This window comes from Polypterus senegalus, chromosome 3 (assembly GCF_016835505.1).
Source record: "Polypterus senegalus isolate Bchr_013 chromosome 3, ASM1683550v1, whole genome shotgun sequence".
Classification (NCBI taxonomy): Eukaryota; Metazoa; Chordata; class Cladistia; order Polypteriformes; family Polypteridae; genus Polypterus; species Polypterus senegalus.
Window position 1 is genome coordinate 12,263,912 of NC_053156.1, and position 17,280 is coordinate 12,281,191.

The window sequence follows — 17,280 nt, forward strand, 5'->3', positions numbered from 1 at the left end:
AGAGAAGAAGGAGAGATGGAGAACCCTAAACGGCCTGAACAAACCACCGCACGCAGAGGAGACGACATGGCAATGACACGTGGCATGGCAGAGGACCTGCGGGTGGGGGTCCAGTAACATTACGAGATGGGTACAAAACACAGGGCACAAGAGGACTGACTGGTGGCAGTGCCAAGTAAAGGGAGTTGTCTCCCCTTCTTGAATGTCTCACTGTGCTGACTAACCAAGCTGGGGTGGGCACTGCACCTGTAAGGGAGTGAGGTATTGGGTTGGGGGGATATCAATGAGCAGGATCAGGAAATGATTTAAAATGACTTTGGATGCCCGGAGAAAGGTGGGATTCTCAAAACCGGAGGATCATACTGACCACGTTTGATAGAGGAAATCCTGTGAGGTGCCTCCTCGTGCCCCTCGGGGAGCGGACTGCTGGCATCTTTTTTTTGGGATGTGACTCTCGTCTCTTATATCGTAATCAATTGCCGGTCTGCTTAGGATTCCCAAGGATTAATAAAATAACAGTGGGAGGTCAAGCTTTTAGTTACGGGACCCCCTGAACTGTGGAGTGGTCTGCCTGCTACTATAAGAGAAGCCCCTTCGGTCTCAGCTTTCAAATCCCGCCACTTCAGTTTAACACACCCTGACTAGAGCTGCTGATTAACTGTACAGACTGTCATTAGCACTAAAACAGAAGTAACGTGAGAGTTAGAATTTGTTACTCACCCTCGTCACGTGTTCTGTTTCTCTTCTCGGTACTTAAATGTGCCACTTGGCGCCACGGCCCACCTGCAGGCCTAAAGTAAAGTCATCTCTGATGGAGGACAACTTTACATTTACTGACATTAAACTCCATCTGCCACAAATCTGCCCAAGCCTGTCTGCTATTGACGTTCAGAGTGGCGATCGGCAGGGGGCAGTGCAGGCCACTGCTATTTATAATATATAGAAATGATTTACAGTAGATATGAATACAAATAACAAGCTGGTGTGGCTGGGGGCCAGGGACATTGCCCCACCGGGATGCCTGGATCAGGGAAGGACTGGGAAGGTGGCAATACAGTGAGGTCCATAAATATTTGGACAGAGACAACTTTCTTCTCATTTTGGTTCTGTACATCACCACAATGAATTTGAAATGAAACAACTCAGATGCAGTTGAAGTGCAGACTTTCAGCTTTAATTCAGTGAGTTGAACAAAACGATTGCATAAAAATGTGAGGCAACTAAAGTATTTTTTGAACACAATCCCTTCATTTCAGGGGCTCAAAAGTACTTGGACAATTGACTCCAAGGCTATTTCATGGCAGGTGTGTTCAAGTCCGTCGTTGTGTCTTATCAATGAAGCAGATAAAAGGCCTGGAGTTGATTTGAGGTGTGGTACTCGCATGTGGAAGATTTTGCTGTGAACAGACAACATGCGGTCAAAGGAGCTCTCCATGCAGGTGAAAGAAGCCATCCTTATGCTGTGAAAACAGAAAAAAACCCTCCGAGAAATTGCTACAATATTACGAGTGGCAAAATCTCCAGTTTGGTACATCCTGAGAAAGAAGGCAAGCACTGGTGAACTCAGCAACGCAAAAAGACCTGGACGTCCACAGAAGACAACAGTGCTGGATGATCGCAGAATCATTTCCATGGTGAAGAGAAACCCCTTCACAACAGCCCACCAAGTGAACAACACTCTCCAGGGCTTGGTCGGCGTATCGATATCCAAGTCTACCATCAAGAGAAGACTGCATGAAAGGAAATCCAGAGGGTGCACTGCAAGGTGCCAGCCACTCATAAGCCTCAAGAATAGAAAGGCTAGATTGGACTTTGCTAAAGAACATCTAAAAAAGCCAGCAGAGTTCTGGACAAACATTCTTTGGAGAGATGAAACCAAGATCAACCTCCACCAGAATGATGGCAAGAAAAAAGTATGGAGAAGGAAGGCGTGGAACAGCTCATTATCCAAAGCATAGCACATCATCTGTAAAACACGGTGGAGTCGGGCAGTGTGATGGCTGCCAGTGGCACTAGGACACTCGTGTTTATTGATGATGTGACACAGGACAGAAGCAGCCGAATGAATTCTGAGGTGTTCAGAGACGTACTGTCTGCTCAAATCCAGCTAAATGACGTCAAACTGATTGGGCGGCGGGTGTTTCATGATACAGATGGACAATGACCCAAAACATACAGCCAAAGCAACCCAGGAGTTTATTAAAGCAAAGAAGTGGACAATTCTTGAATGGTCAAGTCAGTCACCTGATCTTCACCCGACTGAGCAGGCATTTCACTTGTTGAAGACTAAACTTCAGACAGAAAGGCCCACAAACAAACAGCAACTGAAAGTAAAGGCCTGGCAGAGCATTAAAAAGGAGGAAACCCAGCATCTGGTGATGTCCAGGAGGTCAAGACTTCAGGCTGGCATTGCCAGCAAAGGGTTTTCAACCAAGTATTAGAAATGAACATTTGATTTCCAGTTATTTAGTTTGTCTAATTACTTTTGAGCCCCTGAAATGAAGAGATTGTGTTAATAAAAATACTTTAGTTGCCTCACATTTTTACACAATCATTTTGTTCAACCCACTGAATTAAAGCTGAAAGTCTGCACTTCAACTGCATCTGAGTTGTTTCATTTAAAATTCATTGTGGTGATGTACAGAACCAAAATGAGAAGAAAGTTGTCTCTGTCCAAATATTTATGGACCTAACTGTATTTTCCCTGGATGCAAGACAGCAGCCCCCCGATTTCCATCAAGGGCTTGGATGCTCAACCCCATGGGGGTCCGTGGCCCAACCAAGGGGCTGCCTAGATGGTTCCTGAGCCCTGGAGGACAGCACTTCTGCCACACAAGGAACAGCTGCTAGAAGACCATCATCAAGCACCTAGAGCACATCTGGAGTGTGATGAAAGAGGCCGCCTCACTCTCTTCGAGGAGCCGGAGTCGGAAGGAGGAAGACGGAGCTTGCGAAGGAGGAGTGGAGACGGACGAAGAGAGACAAAGGACTGAGCAATAGTGTGTGAGTCGCCGGAACCTGTGTAAATAGTGTCTGTAAATAAACCGTGTGTTGTGGACATTGGTGTCGCGTCTGTCTGTGGCCAGGCTAGCTTTTACACTGGTTAAGTTGGCAGATGATGCCAAGATAGGTGGATTGGCAGATAATCGAGAATCCATTGAATCATCACAGAGGGACTTGGACAGCAGACAGGCTCAGGCAGATATATGGATGATGAAATTTAATGCCAGTAAATGTAAAGGGTTACACATAGGAAGTCAAAATGTGAGGTGTGAATACACAATGGGGGTCTGGAAATCAAAAGTCCAAATTATGAGGAGGATTTAGGAGTCGTAGTGGACTCTAAGCTATCGACTGCCAAATAGTGTTCAGAAGACATTAAGAAGGCTAACAGACTGTCAGGTTATATAGCGCCTTGATGTGTGGAGTACAAGTCACAGGAGGTTCTGCTCAGGCTTTATAACACACTGGTGAGGCCTCATCTGGAGTCCTGTGGTCAGTTTATGACTCCATAAAGACACAGCAGCACTGGAGAAAGTCCAGAGAAGAGCGACAAGGCTGATTGAGGGGCTACAGGGGGTGAGTTATGAAGATTAAAAGAGCTGAGCCTTTATAGAGATGAAGAGGAGACCTGACTGAAGTGTTTAAAATGATGAAGAGAATCAGTGCAGTGGATCAGACGGGGACTTTAACATGAGAAGAACTCGAAAGTCCGCCTTATGAGTAGAATTTAGGAGTCACAGTGGACTCTAAGCTATCAACTGGCAGACAAGCCATTAAGAAGACTAACAGAATGTCAGGTAATATTGCACCTTGACGTGTGGAGTACAAGTCACAGGAGGGTCTGCTCAAGTTTTATAACACACTGGTGAGGCCTCATCTGGAGTCCTGTGGTCAGTTGATGACTCCATAAAGACACAGCAGCACTGGAGAAAGTCCAGAGAAGAGCGACGAGGCTGATTGAGGGCTACAGGGGACGAGTTATGAGGATTAAAAGAGCTGAGCCTTAACAGTGAGGAAGAGGAGACCTGACTGAAGTGTTTAAAATGATGAAGTTCAGTGGGTCGAGATGGTGAGGTCATCAAGAACACGGGGACACAGCTGGAAACTTGTGAAGGGTGAATGTCACATACACATTAGGAAGTTTTTCTTCACAAAGTGGACCGCATACACCTGGAGTGAGTCACCAAGTAGTGTGGTGGACAGGAGGACTTCAGGAACTTTCAAAACTCGACTTGATGTTACTGTCGAAGAATGAAGTGGACAGGACTGGCAGAGTGGCCTGCTCTCGTCCAGATTGTTCTAATGTTCTAATATCTTTTTGAAGTTAAAATACATGAGTGCTTCTCTTATTCCAGCAGCACTGGGTATGCCAGTCCTTTGCAGGGCTCAGTTGCCCAGCCAAGCTGAAAAGAGAGTCCTGCATGTAAAGCCAGTAACAGGAGTCTGCTAATAATGACGCGTCAGTTTAGCTTTCACGTTAAAACCGTGTGATTGGGTGGCACAGCAGCCAGTGTTCATACCAGTCGCTCAGGTCGAGGTTGTTAAAAGGCGTGGGATGTTTTTAACTTCGCAGCACTAAATGCATTTATAAAACACAAGAAATGATCTCAGACTCCAAGCTTGTTTTCAGATTCATGGAGGCCGATGACGACGTTTAACTCTGTTTACAACGTTTTGCCAGAGGAAAACTCAGTAAGTGGAAATTTTGCACGTAAACAGACGTCAGGTTTTGTGTCTGCGTGTTAACCCTCTCGTGCTTACAGCATACCTGCATCGCCATTTGTCCGGAGACGGGCGTGGATCCAGCCGAGTGACTCGGAGAGCTGGGGAGAGACTTGCAGGCCGCCATCAGCGCGCTCTGTTTCTTGATTGCCACGATTTTCTGAGCCGCTGAAAGACAAACACACAATTATGGAAGGTGCACGTTAAGCCCAGAGGTCCGACCAAAGGGGGACTCCCCGCCCCCCTAAGCAGCCAGTTACCTTCATTAAAAACGCGGTCCACATTAAGCCCATAGGTGGCACAGGTCTCAAAGTAGGCACAGCGTTTGAGGTCTGCGCAGAGCTGCGCTGCGCGCCCATCGTCAATCACCCGAGGGTTGGAAGCGCTGATCCTGTCTGTGGAGGAAAGAGCACAGGGAAGACATGAAGGCACGTGGACAACGTCCACAATGACAGTGACAAACAAGGGGCTTTGACCACCCACCTCTCATGGGGAAATCAAATTCAGATGGCAAGATATGGGGGCACGCACAGCTGCTCTGGTCTCACTGACCATGCTAAGCTGCCCCATTATTTATTTTTTGGACCAATTCCCAAACGTCCATTTTTGGCTAAGGTACCTGAGAGAAGTTTTGCCTCACAGCCAAGGGTCAAGACGGGACTGGGCCTGTTTTGGTAAAAGCCTGGGAATGATCTTCTTCTTCTTCTAAGTGACCTGAGGTTAGGGTGGGTTCCCCTGGCTGGGGTTCAAATGTCTCATTTACGTCAATTTTGTCCACTTAACATTGTTGATTATTTAGTTTTTTTTTTATGCCCCATGTGTTTTGTGGGTGGTCCCCCAAAAGGTGGTGCCACCTGTCCATCACCATCAAGGGACGGCCCTTGTTGTGGAGATATGTAGACTTTATTGCACAGCATAAGAAACAATTGCAGAGCACATGAAGCCTGTCTCAGTTCATGAAGTGCGCCCCGGGTGTACGGTGAGCCCCAAATATATTACACTTCTTCTCACAAAATGCCCCCCCCTCCATACCAGACAAGTTTCCCAACATCTACTGTATGGGGTTTCTCATGATGTTGTCTCCAATCAGCACCGTTTCCCGTAACAATCACCTGGGGCCTCATGTATAAACGGTGCGTAAGCACAAAAATGTCGCATACGCCCGTTTCCACGCTCAAACCGTGATGTATAAAAACTAAACTTGGCGTAAACATCAGCTCAATCCCTGGCGTACACAAGTTCTCTGCTCGGTTTTGCAAACTGGCGCCACCCAGTGTCGAAGCAGTGCTACTGTTCCTGTGTGGTTTCTCTTTCTTTTTTAGATCCATATCCATGACACGGCTTTATAAATACACTGAAATTAACCGCATATCGTTTTTTAGTTTCAGGCACCTGATTGTAATTAACCTGTAACCATAAAATGTGTTAGATATGTGCACTGTGACATTAATTGCAGGGTTCGATTATGCAGCCATGTGCGGTAGGTCTGCTTTTTGTGAGATGAGCTTGATTGCTTTGGTCTGAGAGGTGTGAAAGAAAAAGGAAACAATAAAAAAGGTTTTGAGGGTGTTGCACATACCAGCTGTCAGCGTCTCTCTCTTAGACATAAAATAATGGTCCATTGAATCGTCAAACTATTCCAAATACCATAACTGCTTTAGCGTTTTTACTCTCGTGCAGCGATCAGAGTATTTAACTCACTGTATCTGAGCTGTACAGCAGCTGATCGGATTATTGGGATACGGCATCACACACTCGCTGTCTCAGCCAAGCGCACAGTCTATTTGAACCTCTTCCATACAGTATGGCAAATGCTTCAGAGCCTTTCCTGTATGGACCTCGCGGTCCAGAAACAGTTTCATTCCAAGAGCTCTAAACGCACTCAATCAGTCCATCAAGTGCTCCAGTAGAACTGTTTCTACTTATTAGTACAATCACCTCACTGTAAACTTGCGATAAAGTTATAATATCACACAACCTGCGCCACTTTATAAAGTGCGTATTTACAGATGATGACGACTGGCTTCTGAGTTGATTTAGATGTCCAAGCGTTATTGTCTTGGAGCTTTTGATATCATTTTTAAGATGAAATGCAGTAAAGTGTGTTTATTACATTATACAGATAAGTTTTAAACATCATTTAAATAATCTATATTGTTAATAATTAAACATGTGAGGACACGGTGGGCAGCGGTAGCAATGAGCTGGCGCCCCGTTCACGGATTGATCCTACCTTGCGCTGTATTGTTGCTGGGGTTGGTGCGACACCGGAAGGATAGACAGATAGAATAATTAAACATGGACTACGAAGATATTTCAATGTTCTTTAAAAGTTTTGAAGAATCGGCGTTGTAAGCTTACAGATGGTTTAACGTCTATTACAGAGCTGATTGTGTGGCGATTGGGTATTTGGAGAAAGAAAAGTAAGGACAGGAATTGGGGGCTAGTACGTTTGAGAGAGACTGCTGCAATAACGTATTTCATCGAAGGTCGCGCACGGCGCAGCAATCATCTTGCGGGAGGCAGGAACAATCACTGGACGGGGTGCTAGTTTGTCACAATCTTTGTGCCTCCGTGTCCCCATGTTTAATAACATGCTTTAACTCCTATCATCATGAAAATGGTATCACGTATACATCTCAGTAATTATTCAGAGAGCTGTAACATCACGAATGTAATGGATTCTGTGTCCTGTCAGAGGAAGACAAAGCACAGAAGCATGTAGTGATTCACACACATAGAGCATATAGAAGATCAAATACAAAACAGAGCATTTAACGTGCTACTTTAGTTACCATGGGATCTGAGAAACTGGTTAATTAAATGATTTTACGATGAAGTTTATGATGTTCTACTTTAATGACAAAATAAACTACGTGATTAAAGTGGAAATTTCAAGATTAAAGTTGACATCTCCTGCTTTTTCCCCACTGTGTCCCTCTTTTTTTTTTTCTCTGTACCCTAATAAGCTTTCATATGACACTCAGACGGTGGGCTACGACTTGCCTTATCATGGTGACTTTGATATGTGACTTCTTTTTTATTTCGGGCACTGTGCGACTTTGTGAACTTGAGCTTTTAAGTTTCTCCGACACGCTATGTCACTCGATCAACTTCCTTTAGTTGTTTATACCACTGCTTAAGCCAACAAATAGTACGTTTTTCTTTGCTTCCACTTGGTATTCACTGAAATTCTTCTATTTTCCCCCTGTGCTTTTGCCATTGCCTTTTCAGAAAACGCTGAGCTTAAGGGCTATTTATATTGATTTGCATATTCAAAGAGGCATAATTCTGGGAGGAGTTGGGGCGGGACCGCAGGCGCGTGTACGTGTGTTACTTTTCATGCTGACTGGGATTTATGTAGCAGAAGAACATGGAAGTTGGCGAACACACAGATTTCTGCATCTGGCTTTTTTGTGCATACGCACATTTCTGCTTTTGTCCATACACCATGTTATAGTGTGAATTATAGTGTTATGCATGAGGCCCCTGGTGTGGCAGTCTTTCTCATAACAATGTTCTTACCCCTGTAGGTATCCCCCCATAATAATCTTCTTCCCAGTAGACCTTCTCATAACAACCACTTTTGGCTGGCAGGACGGGTTTACCACCTGGCGGTGAGCATCGCCTGGTGACCCCTCCATTCATTCTCACGGCCTAATCCTGAGCTGTTAAAGATCACAGTTGACTAATTCTCAGATATTCAATTCTTAACAATTAAGTTGGGATCAGAAGGACCCTTAGATGAAAACTGGCCTGCCTAATTAATAATTCAATAAATGATTACTTGTTGCACCCACGTCCTGGAAAACAAAGGTTAACATAATAGGCGACTGTGCCAGTGATTGCAAGTGAGCTGCGGACAACCTTGTGCTTCATACTTGAAAGAAGGAAGAAGACAAAGCCACTAACAATCGACTCTTTAAGCTAACTGACAAGTGCTACTGTAGCCTTTTGTTATTGGCACTAAGCTAGATAAAGAAGCATTGGCATGTCTTTCTATTAAAAAAGAAAATCTTGAGACAAGATGAGACTACTGCCAAGAGATTTTTTTTAAGGTCCCGCCCTCCTCTCCACCATTTCCGGTTCACGTCCCACACCCGCGGTCCTCTCACCTCTCATTCGTGTGAATGCTTTTGTCATCACAGTTCCTGCTCTCTCAGCTCTTATAAATTTTTACGTTTTCTTCACTTTAAGTTCACAATAAAAGAAGACGTATTATGTCCAAATCTTATTGAAGAATTTAATCCCAAAGGGTTATCAACAGAAGTAATGAGTACACGGGCAATCCTAGTACCAAGAAACGATGAAGTCAAACGTGAAAACTGTCGATTGGTTATACGGCAAATTGGTTAAATGTGTATCAATAGACTCTGCTGAAACAGTGGGTGATGATGGTGCGGAAGATGAAAACAACTTACAATATCACGAAGAATATCTACAACCGTTAACACCGTACGGTCTTCCAACGCCCGAATTACTGTTGAAAGAAGGACGTATCGTAATGTAATTGCGTAATTGATGTCTGAGTGATGGGCTATGCAATGGGACAAGATTAGTTGTGTTCAAAATTGTAATTTCCCCCATAGGATTGTATGTGAATACAATTAATCCGTTCCAGATCGTACAAACTGTATGTAAATATATTTTTTTAAAGATTTTTAAGCACGAAAATAATTAATTATACCACAGAATGCACAGTGTAATAGTAAACTAAATGTAAAAACATTGAATAACACTGAGAAAACCTTGAACAACAGAGAAAACTAACACTGCAAGAGTTCACGCTACAGCCTTACGAACCGCTCGCTGTAAACACTTCTTTTTAATGAGTTGTAAGCACAGGGAAAAAAAAAATGAACATTTGAAAAATCCGTAATTTATACAAAAACTAACCAGAATCAACCAAGAAAACTAACCTTGCATGAGTCGAGTTCTGGCCTGAAGGAAGTGAGGAGGAAGCTGGGTGGAGAGGAGATTAAAGTTTTGAGGTAAAGTCCTTCTGCGTGATGCACGTCTGACCGAGAACAATGTACTGCACAGGGAGAGACTGAACACGTGCGGAAATCACCGGCGCGTATGAACCGGAAGGGAAACTGGCTTGTTTGTCACCTGAGTGTGTGCAAAAGTCTGGCAAAGTTTTTGGTCGCAACCCGATTTGTACGTGTTCAGAGACGTTCGTGACCCGAGGTTCCACTGTATATGGAAGTGTGAGAATTAGTGATGAGTCAGTGAGGACTTTGCTATCCATATTTTCTTTTATGCTTTTCTCTACTGGTATGATCATTCGTTAGTAAACACCACGCTGCTTTTAACTTTCTATACGTGGTCTCCATATCTAGACAGATTAAGTGTTTTAGAGCACCTGGAGCAGTAAGGAAGTCCCATATGTGATCCGATCTGCCAGGTTTATCGAGCTGCAGACGTAGATCTCTGTCCAGTAATGAGCAGGGCGTTAAAGTCCGACATTGACTGGTTGATAAAGGGTCGCCTCCCCAGATGTGAACCCCACTTAGCAGTAAACGGGTCGTGGGGTGGAAGAGGAGGGACTTCCGGGTGAAACCCTGACATGAAGTCCGGTGTTGTCTGTAAAAAAAGGAGGCGTAGGTGGGAGCGTAGCGTTTTAAGGGAAGCTGTCACCTTACTGAAGCCATGTAGATGTTCCTGAGACGCTCGAGTGTGACATACGAGTCTTGAGAAGATCTCTTAATAATAGTTTTCTCTTTCATCCTTCTGCTTCAGTCATTCACTGCTTGGTAAATGGCTTATCGCCAGGCATGTTAAGCCTTTGTGTGTCTACAGTAAATATTTTCCTGGAGACCAAAGGTAATATTTAGGGCTGAGATCAGTCTGAGTCTCGTCACACCACAACCTTCCCAAAATCAAAATGACGCACGGGCATTTTGAAGCTTGGTTTTAATGATCTTCACATATTGTATTCCGTTTATATTGTTTCGCCTTTTTGTGAAATTGTGTTAATGTGATTATCTGGCCCAGTAAAAGCACTAGCATAAATCCAAAGGTCCACACGTAATACGCGCTTAATTAAAGCGTTTGCTCCCTTTGGCTTTAAAGCAGGGACACTCACAGAAAAGTGAAAGCTACGTGTGTTCAAAATGGCCGCACTCAAAGGTTCTCGTGTGTGCGTCCTGTAGAGAAACTGCACCACAAAGACATCAGATGGCACCCCTGAATCTGACCCCCGTCTCTAATTGGCTAATTAGCCCTCTCACGCCTTTACCACCTGATATCCAATGGCTGCTAAAATTGCTGCCGTCACATCATCCAGGTAGGTGTTGCACATTGGTGGTTCTCTTAAGTCTATCTAAATATAATGTCATTAATTATAAACTGTGAAAGGTGCCATGCTGGGACTGGCATCCCAGCCACAGCTGTAAAAGGATTCTTACCTAATATAATGGAAGAACAGGGGAAGACAGTCTATTTAGGACATTGCCTCCTCCAATCCACCAGGTGGCAGCCCCCCTGGCTTATGGTACAACCGCTATGGATAACCACAGGGCACAGTGGGAACTGCAGTTCCTTGGGTGAGCCCCGTTCCACAGAAGGGACTAGCGAGCCCTAATTTATCAGGCTCCAGTCTTACCCAGCACTTCTGTTGAGTCACAGTTTTGGGCCACCAGAGGGGCTCCCGGGGTGTTACATAAAGGGTGGTGCCCACAGGAAGCCAGAGTTGGGAGGAAGAAGACAAAACTTGCTGGAGGAGCAGGAAAAAGGTGACAGAGTTGCAGAGTGATGAATTAAAATGTGGTTATGGTGTGGGAAACGATTCATTGTGGAGGAGTTTCACACAATACAAACCCTTCATTGATTAGCAAACTGGTGTCTGAGCCTTTGTGTCGAGGGTTCTGGGAAGCTGCAGCACCCCCTGGGGATTACAAAAACATATCTCAAACTTTAGAGCTTATCCTGGCAGCGGGGCTCAAGGTAGGCACCAACCCTGACCCAGGTGCCAGTTCATCACAAGGCAACCCCACTACATGAATGCACATTCCAACATTATTCAGATTTAGAACTGCCCAACAAGCACACCTTTGGGAATGTGGGAGGAAAATCCAAAAAAGAACCCATCAGGGCGAAGAAGTGCACTTTAACAAACAACGGGTTGTTGTATGGCATTTTAATGGGTAGGGTGTACCCCAATGTCCTGGCTAAATTGTCATTCTGGGCCCAAATCATACCCTGACCCCTTATTGGCTAACTACAGACATGGACAAATTTGTTGGTACCCCACCACAAGAAAAAGAAGACCCCACAGCTGTCCATGAAATAACTTGAAACTGACAAAAGTCATCAGCGCCCATCATTGTGGCCACTCGGACATGGCTTTTGAGTTTGGATTCCACCGAATGTTTCAGATAAGACCACAAACGAAAATGGTGGGGACAGAAACGACGAGACCCTTCACCTCATGTTTGGCCGAACAACCTTCAGAGTTTGCAATCCCTGCACATGAGAGGTTCCTGGAACTCTCCACGAGACGTCTGCACCTGTCCACAGGTGGTCCTGAGCAAACTGCTCCAGCTGGGCCAGGTGTGAAGGGGGTCTTCAATAGATGGCACATTTTAGATATTTCCACAGATGTTCAAAGGGATTCAAACCAGGGCTCATAGAAGCCAACCTCAGAATAGTCCGATGTTTTGTTCTTAACCATTCTTGCTGTTTTTAGCGGAGTGTTTTGGCTCTTTTTGCTGTTGAAGGGTCCATGATCTGTGACTGTGCCAGAGCTTGGTGACACCGGGCAGGAGGACATTTTACTCCAGAATGTCTTGAAGGGCTTGAGATTTCAATGTTTCCGGCACAGACTCAATGTCCCCTTTGCCAGACTTAGCAAAGCAGCCCCCAGGCATAAGTGAGACTCCTCCATGTTTCACAGCAGCTATGGTGGTCTTTTCTTAGAAAGCCTCACATTCTCATCTATGGACACAGAGCTGCTGTGACCTGCCAGAAAGCTCCAGTTGCATCTCGTCTGTCCAAAGGACCTTCTTCAAGAAGCACTGCAGCTCGTCAATATGCGTTTGAACATTCTGGCTGTTTAATGTGAAGTCCTCCTTAATGATCTTCTCCCATTGAGCCCACTGGATGGCATGATCAGACACTGACAGACCCCGACCTTGGAGTTCAGTTTCTCTCTCTATGGACATGGTCCTCTGCTTTTTGTCTGCCATTCTCACTGGGGGTCATGGTCAGGGAGGTTGTCTACAGTCCCATTGACCTTCAGCTTCTTCATAATATTTGCCACTGTTGTCACCAGAATGTTAAGCTGCTTGCTGATGGTGGTCTTGTAGCCTTGGTCTGTCATCTTCTTTCTGATCTCCTCACACGACTCTCTCCTTTGCTGTCTCTGGTCCGTGTTCAGTGTGGGACACACGATGACACCACACAGAAGAGTGACGACACTTCTCCACTGAAATCGGCTGATTGCACAATTGGAGACACGTGTGTGACATGAATTCAAGAAAATGGCGCGTTTGACTCAAATCCAGTTATTGAGGAACTTTCTCTAGGGGTCTTCACAAACGTGTTCAGGTCATTTTAGAAGATCTTTTTAGAAGAAGCAACACTCGATCTCTTGTCACACTTGCTTTGCTTTACTCGATGACACATCAAAGTCACGCAGGTATGCAGGGGTCACTTTTCATGAGGCATGTGGCACTTCTTCCATGAGCTCTAAGGAGACCAACACATTTGTCCACCCCCTTCACCACCTAATAGCTGAGGTGTAAGAATGGCGGACGTCACATCATCCAGGTGGGTGCGGCATGTTGGCCCCCCCACCCGTCTACCTGAAGTGCTACACAAATGTCACTCACTCACTCATTAAATGTGTTCTTCAGCTGACTGCTCTAATAATCCAATCACGATGACTTACCCTGAGTGCCCACCAATATGATTGCAAACTCGCTGCTGCTTCGGTGTTGGGTCAGCTGGGTGTATTGCTGGAAGACCTCCTGGAAGCTGGACTCATTCTCCAAGCTGAAGACAAAGATCACGGCGTCCACCCATGAAGCAAACTGGCAAATGGAAAAAAAAAAGTGTGTGAGACCACCTTATTGGGCACCGAGGCCCATCGGCCATTTACTACTCAGTCTTAAACATGTCCTAAGACCCCCCCCCCATCACTAACGATTGCACTACCAAGTCCATTGAGGTGGACTTAACCCTAATTCTTGAGCCCCCATACTGAGCTCAGCCCAGTCCCCCAGACTCCCCCACTGCACTTCATGTTCACACTTCCCCCGCACCCCCCAGTCTACCCCCCCAAACACTAAGCTCTGACTTTCCCCACCTTCTTCCACTTAAAGCACTGCAGTGTCCCCTTCCTTATGTCATAATATGAGCCCCCTGATCCCCCCACCACACACTCCACTCTCTGTTCTCCACCAATCCCACTAAGACCAGCACCCCCAGTCACTACCCACTTCAGCCTCTTTCTCAGATCTCCTGACCTCGCTTTTCAGCCCACCTTGCTGCCCCCCCGAGCTCAGACCCTCCTTTACCCCCGAGTCTACCCCAATACAGAACTCAAATGCACTCCAATATCTATTAGTTACACACCCCTCATCCCATCTACTATCCTCAGCAGTCTCTCTCTTAACTTCATAACCCACCAAGATGAACCCCCGTAGGACCCCCACCACACACTGCACACTCTCTCTCTTATCTGCTCAGATATCTACTACCCCCTCATACACCCCCAGCCCACTTTGAACATCCCCCACCCCATCACCTTCTTGCTCTTCCACACCCAGTCCATTAAGATGCCACCTGGTCTCGTCCGATGCGAGAGATGGACGTCTGAAGTGGAGCTCCGCTAGCAGTGGTGCTATTTTTCATATTATTTGCTTATTATTCTGAGATATCCTGTATTTATTCAACCCGAGAGGGACCGCTACAGTATATGTAAACACATATAAACATGGCCAACAAGAAGGGGGGTCCGAAAGAATCGAAGACTAAAGCTACATCCAAGCTGCGATCAGCAAGCCCTAGTTCGAGATACGGCCTCTCAGAGACAGACCTGGATCAGATGGGCGAAAGTACAGACTCCTTGGGACCACGGTCCGCTACATCGTCGCCGCTGAGAGAAAAGGGGAGCGAAGGTGCGATCGTGAGTGCAGATGTGGATAGCTCGCCGATTGGAGAGGATTACCTGAAACTGGAAAAGGCGGGAGGTCCGCGGCTTCAGTTACGCAATCACGCGGGACTGGAGCAGCGGGGACACCGCTTCAGCAGAGTCTGCTGCTTCATCTACGGTACAAGAAGGCACATTTGAGCTATCTGAACTGAAAGTGTTGCTCGCTGACCTCAGGCAAGATATAAAGAAAAGCGAGAAGGCTAATGAGAAAGCAACGGCAAAGGCACATGAGAGACTGAAACAGGAATGGAAACAGGAGATGAAACAGGCCAATGAATGTCTGCGACAGGAAATCCAACAGGCAAATGAAAGGCTTCGTCAAGAGGTACAGCTTGAACTTCGACAGGTGCTGGGTAAAATTGAAGAGCGCATTGAGAAAAACTCGCTAAACTGAGCACGCTTGCTGATCGATTGGAGCATCTTAGTGAGACATTCACGAATCGGATCGAAATAGCCGAACATCTAGCTGCCAGTGCCGAGGAAAGAGCAGTAAATGTCAGTTCGGAATGTAAAAAACTCGGAGAAAAACTTGGAGACAGACTGGCTGCTTTAGAAGATGGGAATAGAAGGTATAATGTCAGAATTGAAGGCTTGCCGGAGAATCGAGAAAGTTTAAACCCGGTGAAATTCGCAACTGAACTTTTTTCTAAAATAATCGGGGGCGACTTTAAAGCAGAATCTGAGATAGCAGCGGCTTACAGCGTCTGGATCAAACACCGTCAGACCCGACCAAGATCTTTTATAGTCCGTTTTGAACGATTATCATTTAAGTTAGAGGTGATGGAACTCCTCAGGAAAAAAAAGGAAGATATTATATATGAAGATTGCCACATTCGCGTCTTCCCTGACTTCTCTCCAGCAACAGCTATCAAACGCCGCCTTCTATAATATTAAACAGCGCTACGGCAAGCCAATGTCAAATACGGCCTCCTGTATCCGCAAAACTGAAAGTGGAATGGCAGGGCATTTCTATGTTTTCGCTAGCAAGGAGGAGGCAGAAAATGAGTTAAGAAAGCTGATCCCGGACTATTCTGATACATAATTGTGAGTCATGGCGGTAAATGATAAAGCTAGGATTAATAATCTACTGTCTGATCTATTTGTTTTAAAATACGGGTTTTTATCAGCATATATTCTCATATTCTTATATTATTATTACTTACTTATTACTTATCATTACTTAGTATTACTAGGGCTAAATGTTTGTGTTTTATTGTGCTTAATTACGTTTTCCTCCTTTTTTTTTTTTATAATTAATTCATGTGTACCCTAAATGAGACTGTTCAATATCATACCCTTGGTTTGCTGTTATTGCTATTACTGCATTAAGACTTGTTATGCTTGTTTTGGACACATCTTTAACACCATCACCTGGGTTTATTATCTGGGGATATCATCTTAATGCACTAAAATTGATGAAGATTATATGTATGTATGTATGTATATATATATATATATATGTATATGTGTATATGTATATATATGTATATATATTAAGTGCAAAATTCTTTTCTTTCTTTTTCCTCTTTTAAAGACTATATTGGTAACAGATATCTCTATCTTTTAACCTTAAAGCGCCACTGCATGGGGGCTTGATGTGCTTTGGACGTGCTCTGTCTCTGGGTATGTCAGAGGACTGGGACTGCATGAAGTGGGTTTTAGCCTCACCTGGGGAGGCAAAAGGGAGGGTGGGGGTTAAGGGGAAGAGAAAGAGAGCAGGCTTGATCTATATCTAATCTATCATCTCAATCTTTATAATTATAACTATCAACGTAATAATAAGCTGCATGGCAACAACTCTTGGGGGAATAGGAAATTAAGACCTAAACTATTTCACTTCCAGTTAAGACTATAATATGACACCAAAAACTCAGAATCAGTGTCTCCATGATGGGACAGTTAACTTCGTAAGCTGGAATGTTAAAGGCCTGAATCACGAATTAAAGAGAAAGAAAGTACTTTCTCACCTAACAGGTCTAAATGCTAAAATAGTATTTTTACAGGAAACCCACTTACTAAGTAAGGATCAGTTCCGCTGCAAAAGACTGGACTGGCCAAATGTTCCATTCTAGTTTTACAAAGAAAACTAGAGGGGTGGGAATTCTCATACATAGAACAGTACCATTTGTAGCATCAGATGTAGTATTGGATCCTGAAGGGAGATATGTGATGGTCATGGGAGACTTATCTAACTGTAAAATGATTTTGATAAATGTTTATGCACCTAATGTTGATGATAAGGAATTTATACAAAATTTATTTGCATCCATTCCCAATCTGAACACTCATAAACTTATAATGGCTGGGGACTTTAATTGTGTTCTAAATCCACTTTTAGATAAGACTTCCTCCACAGGGGAACGCAACTAACACCGCAAAGATAATTACAAAGTTTA

General features: G+C 44.7%; 1 protein-coding gene across 3 annotated transcripts in view; it reads right to left on the reverse strand.

The window, feature by feature from the left end:
- The window catches only part of agap2 (ArfGAP with GTPase domain, ankyrin repeat and PH domain 2), a 56,297-nt gene that overhangs the window by 18,959 nt on the left and 20,058 nt on the right, over window positions 1-17,280 (reverse strand). For all 3 annotated transcript variants that reach the window (XM_039746624.1, XM_039746625.1, XM_039746623.1), the window contains exons 5-7: window positions 13,619-13,760; window positions 4,986-5,120; window positions 4,772-4,893 (exon numbers count right to left, since the gene is read on the reverse strand). In XM_039746624.1, the coding sequence (XP_039602558.1) occupies window positions 4,772-4,893; window positions 4,986-5,120; window positions 13,619-13,760 (399 nt within the window). The remainder of the gene's footprint in view (window positions 1-4,771; window positions 4,894-4,985; window positions 5,121-13,618; window positions 13,761-17,280) is intronic.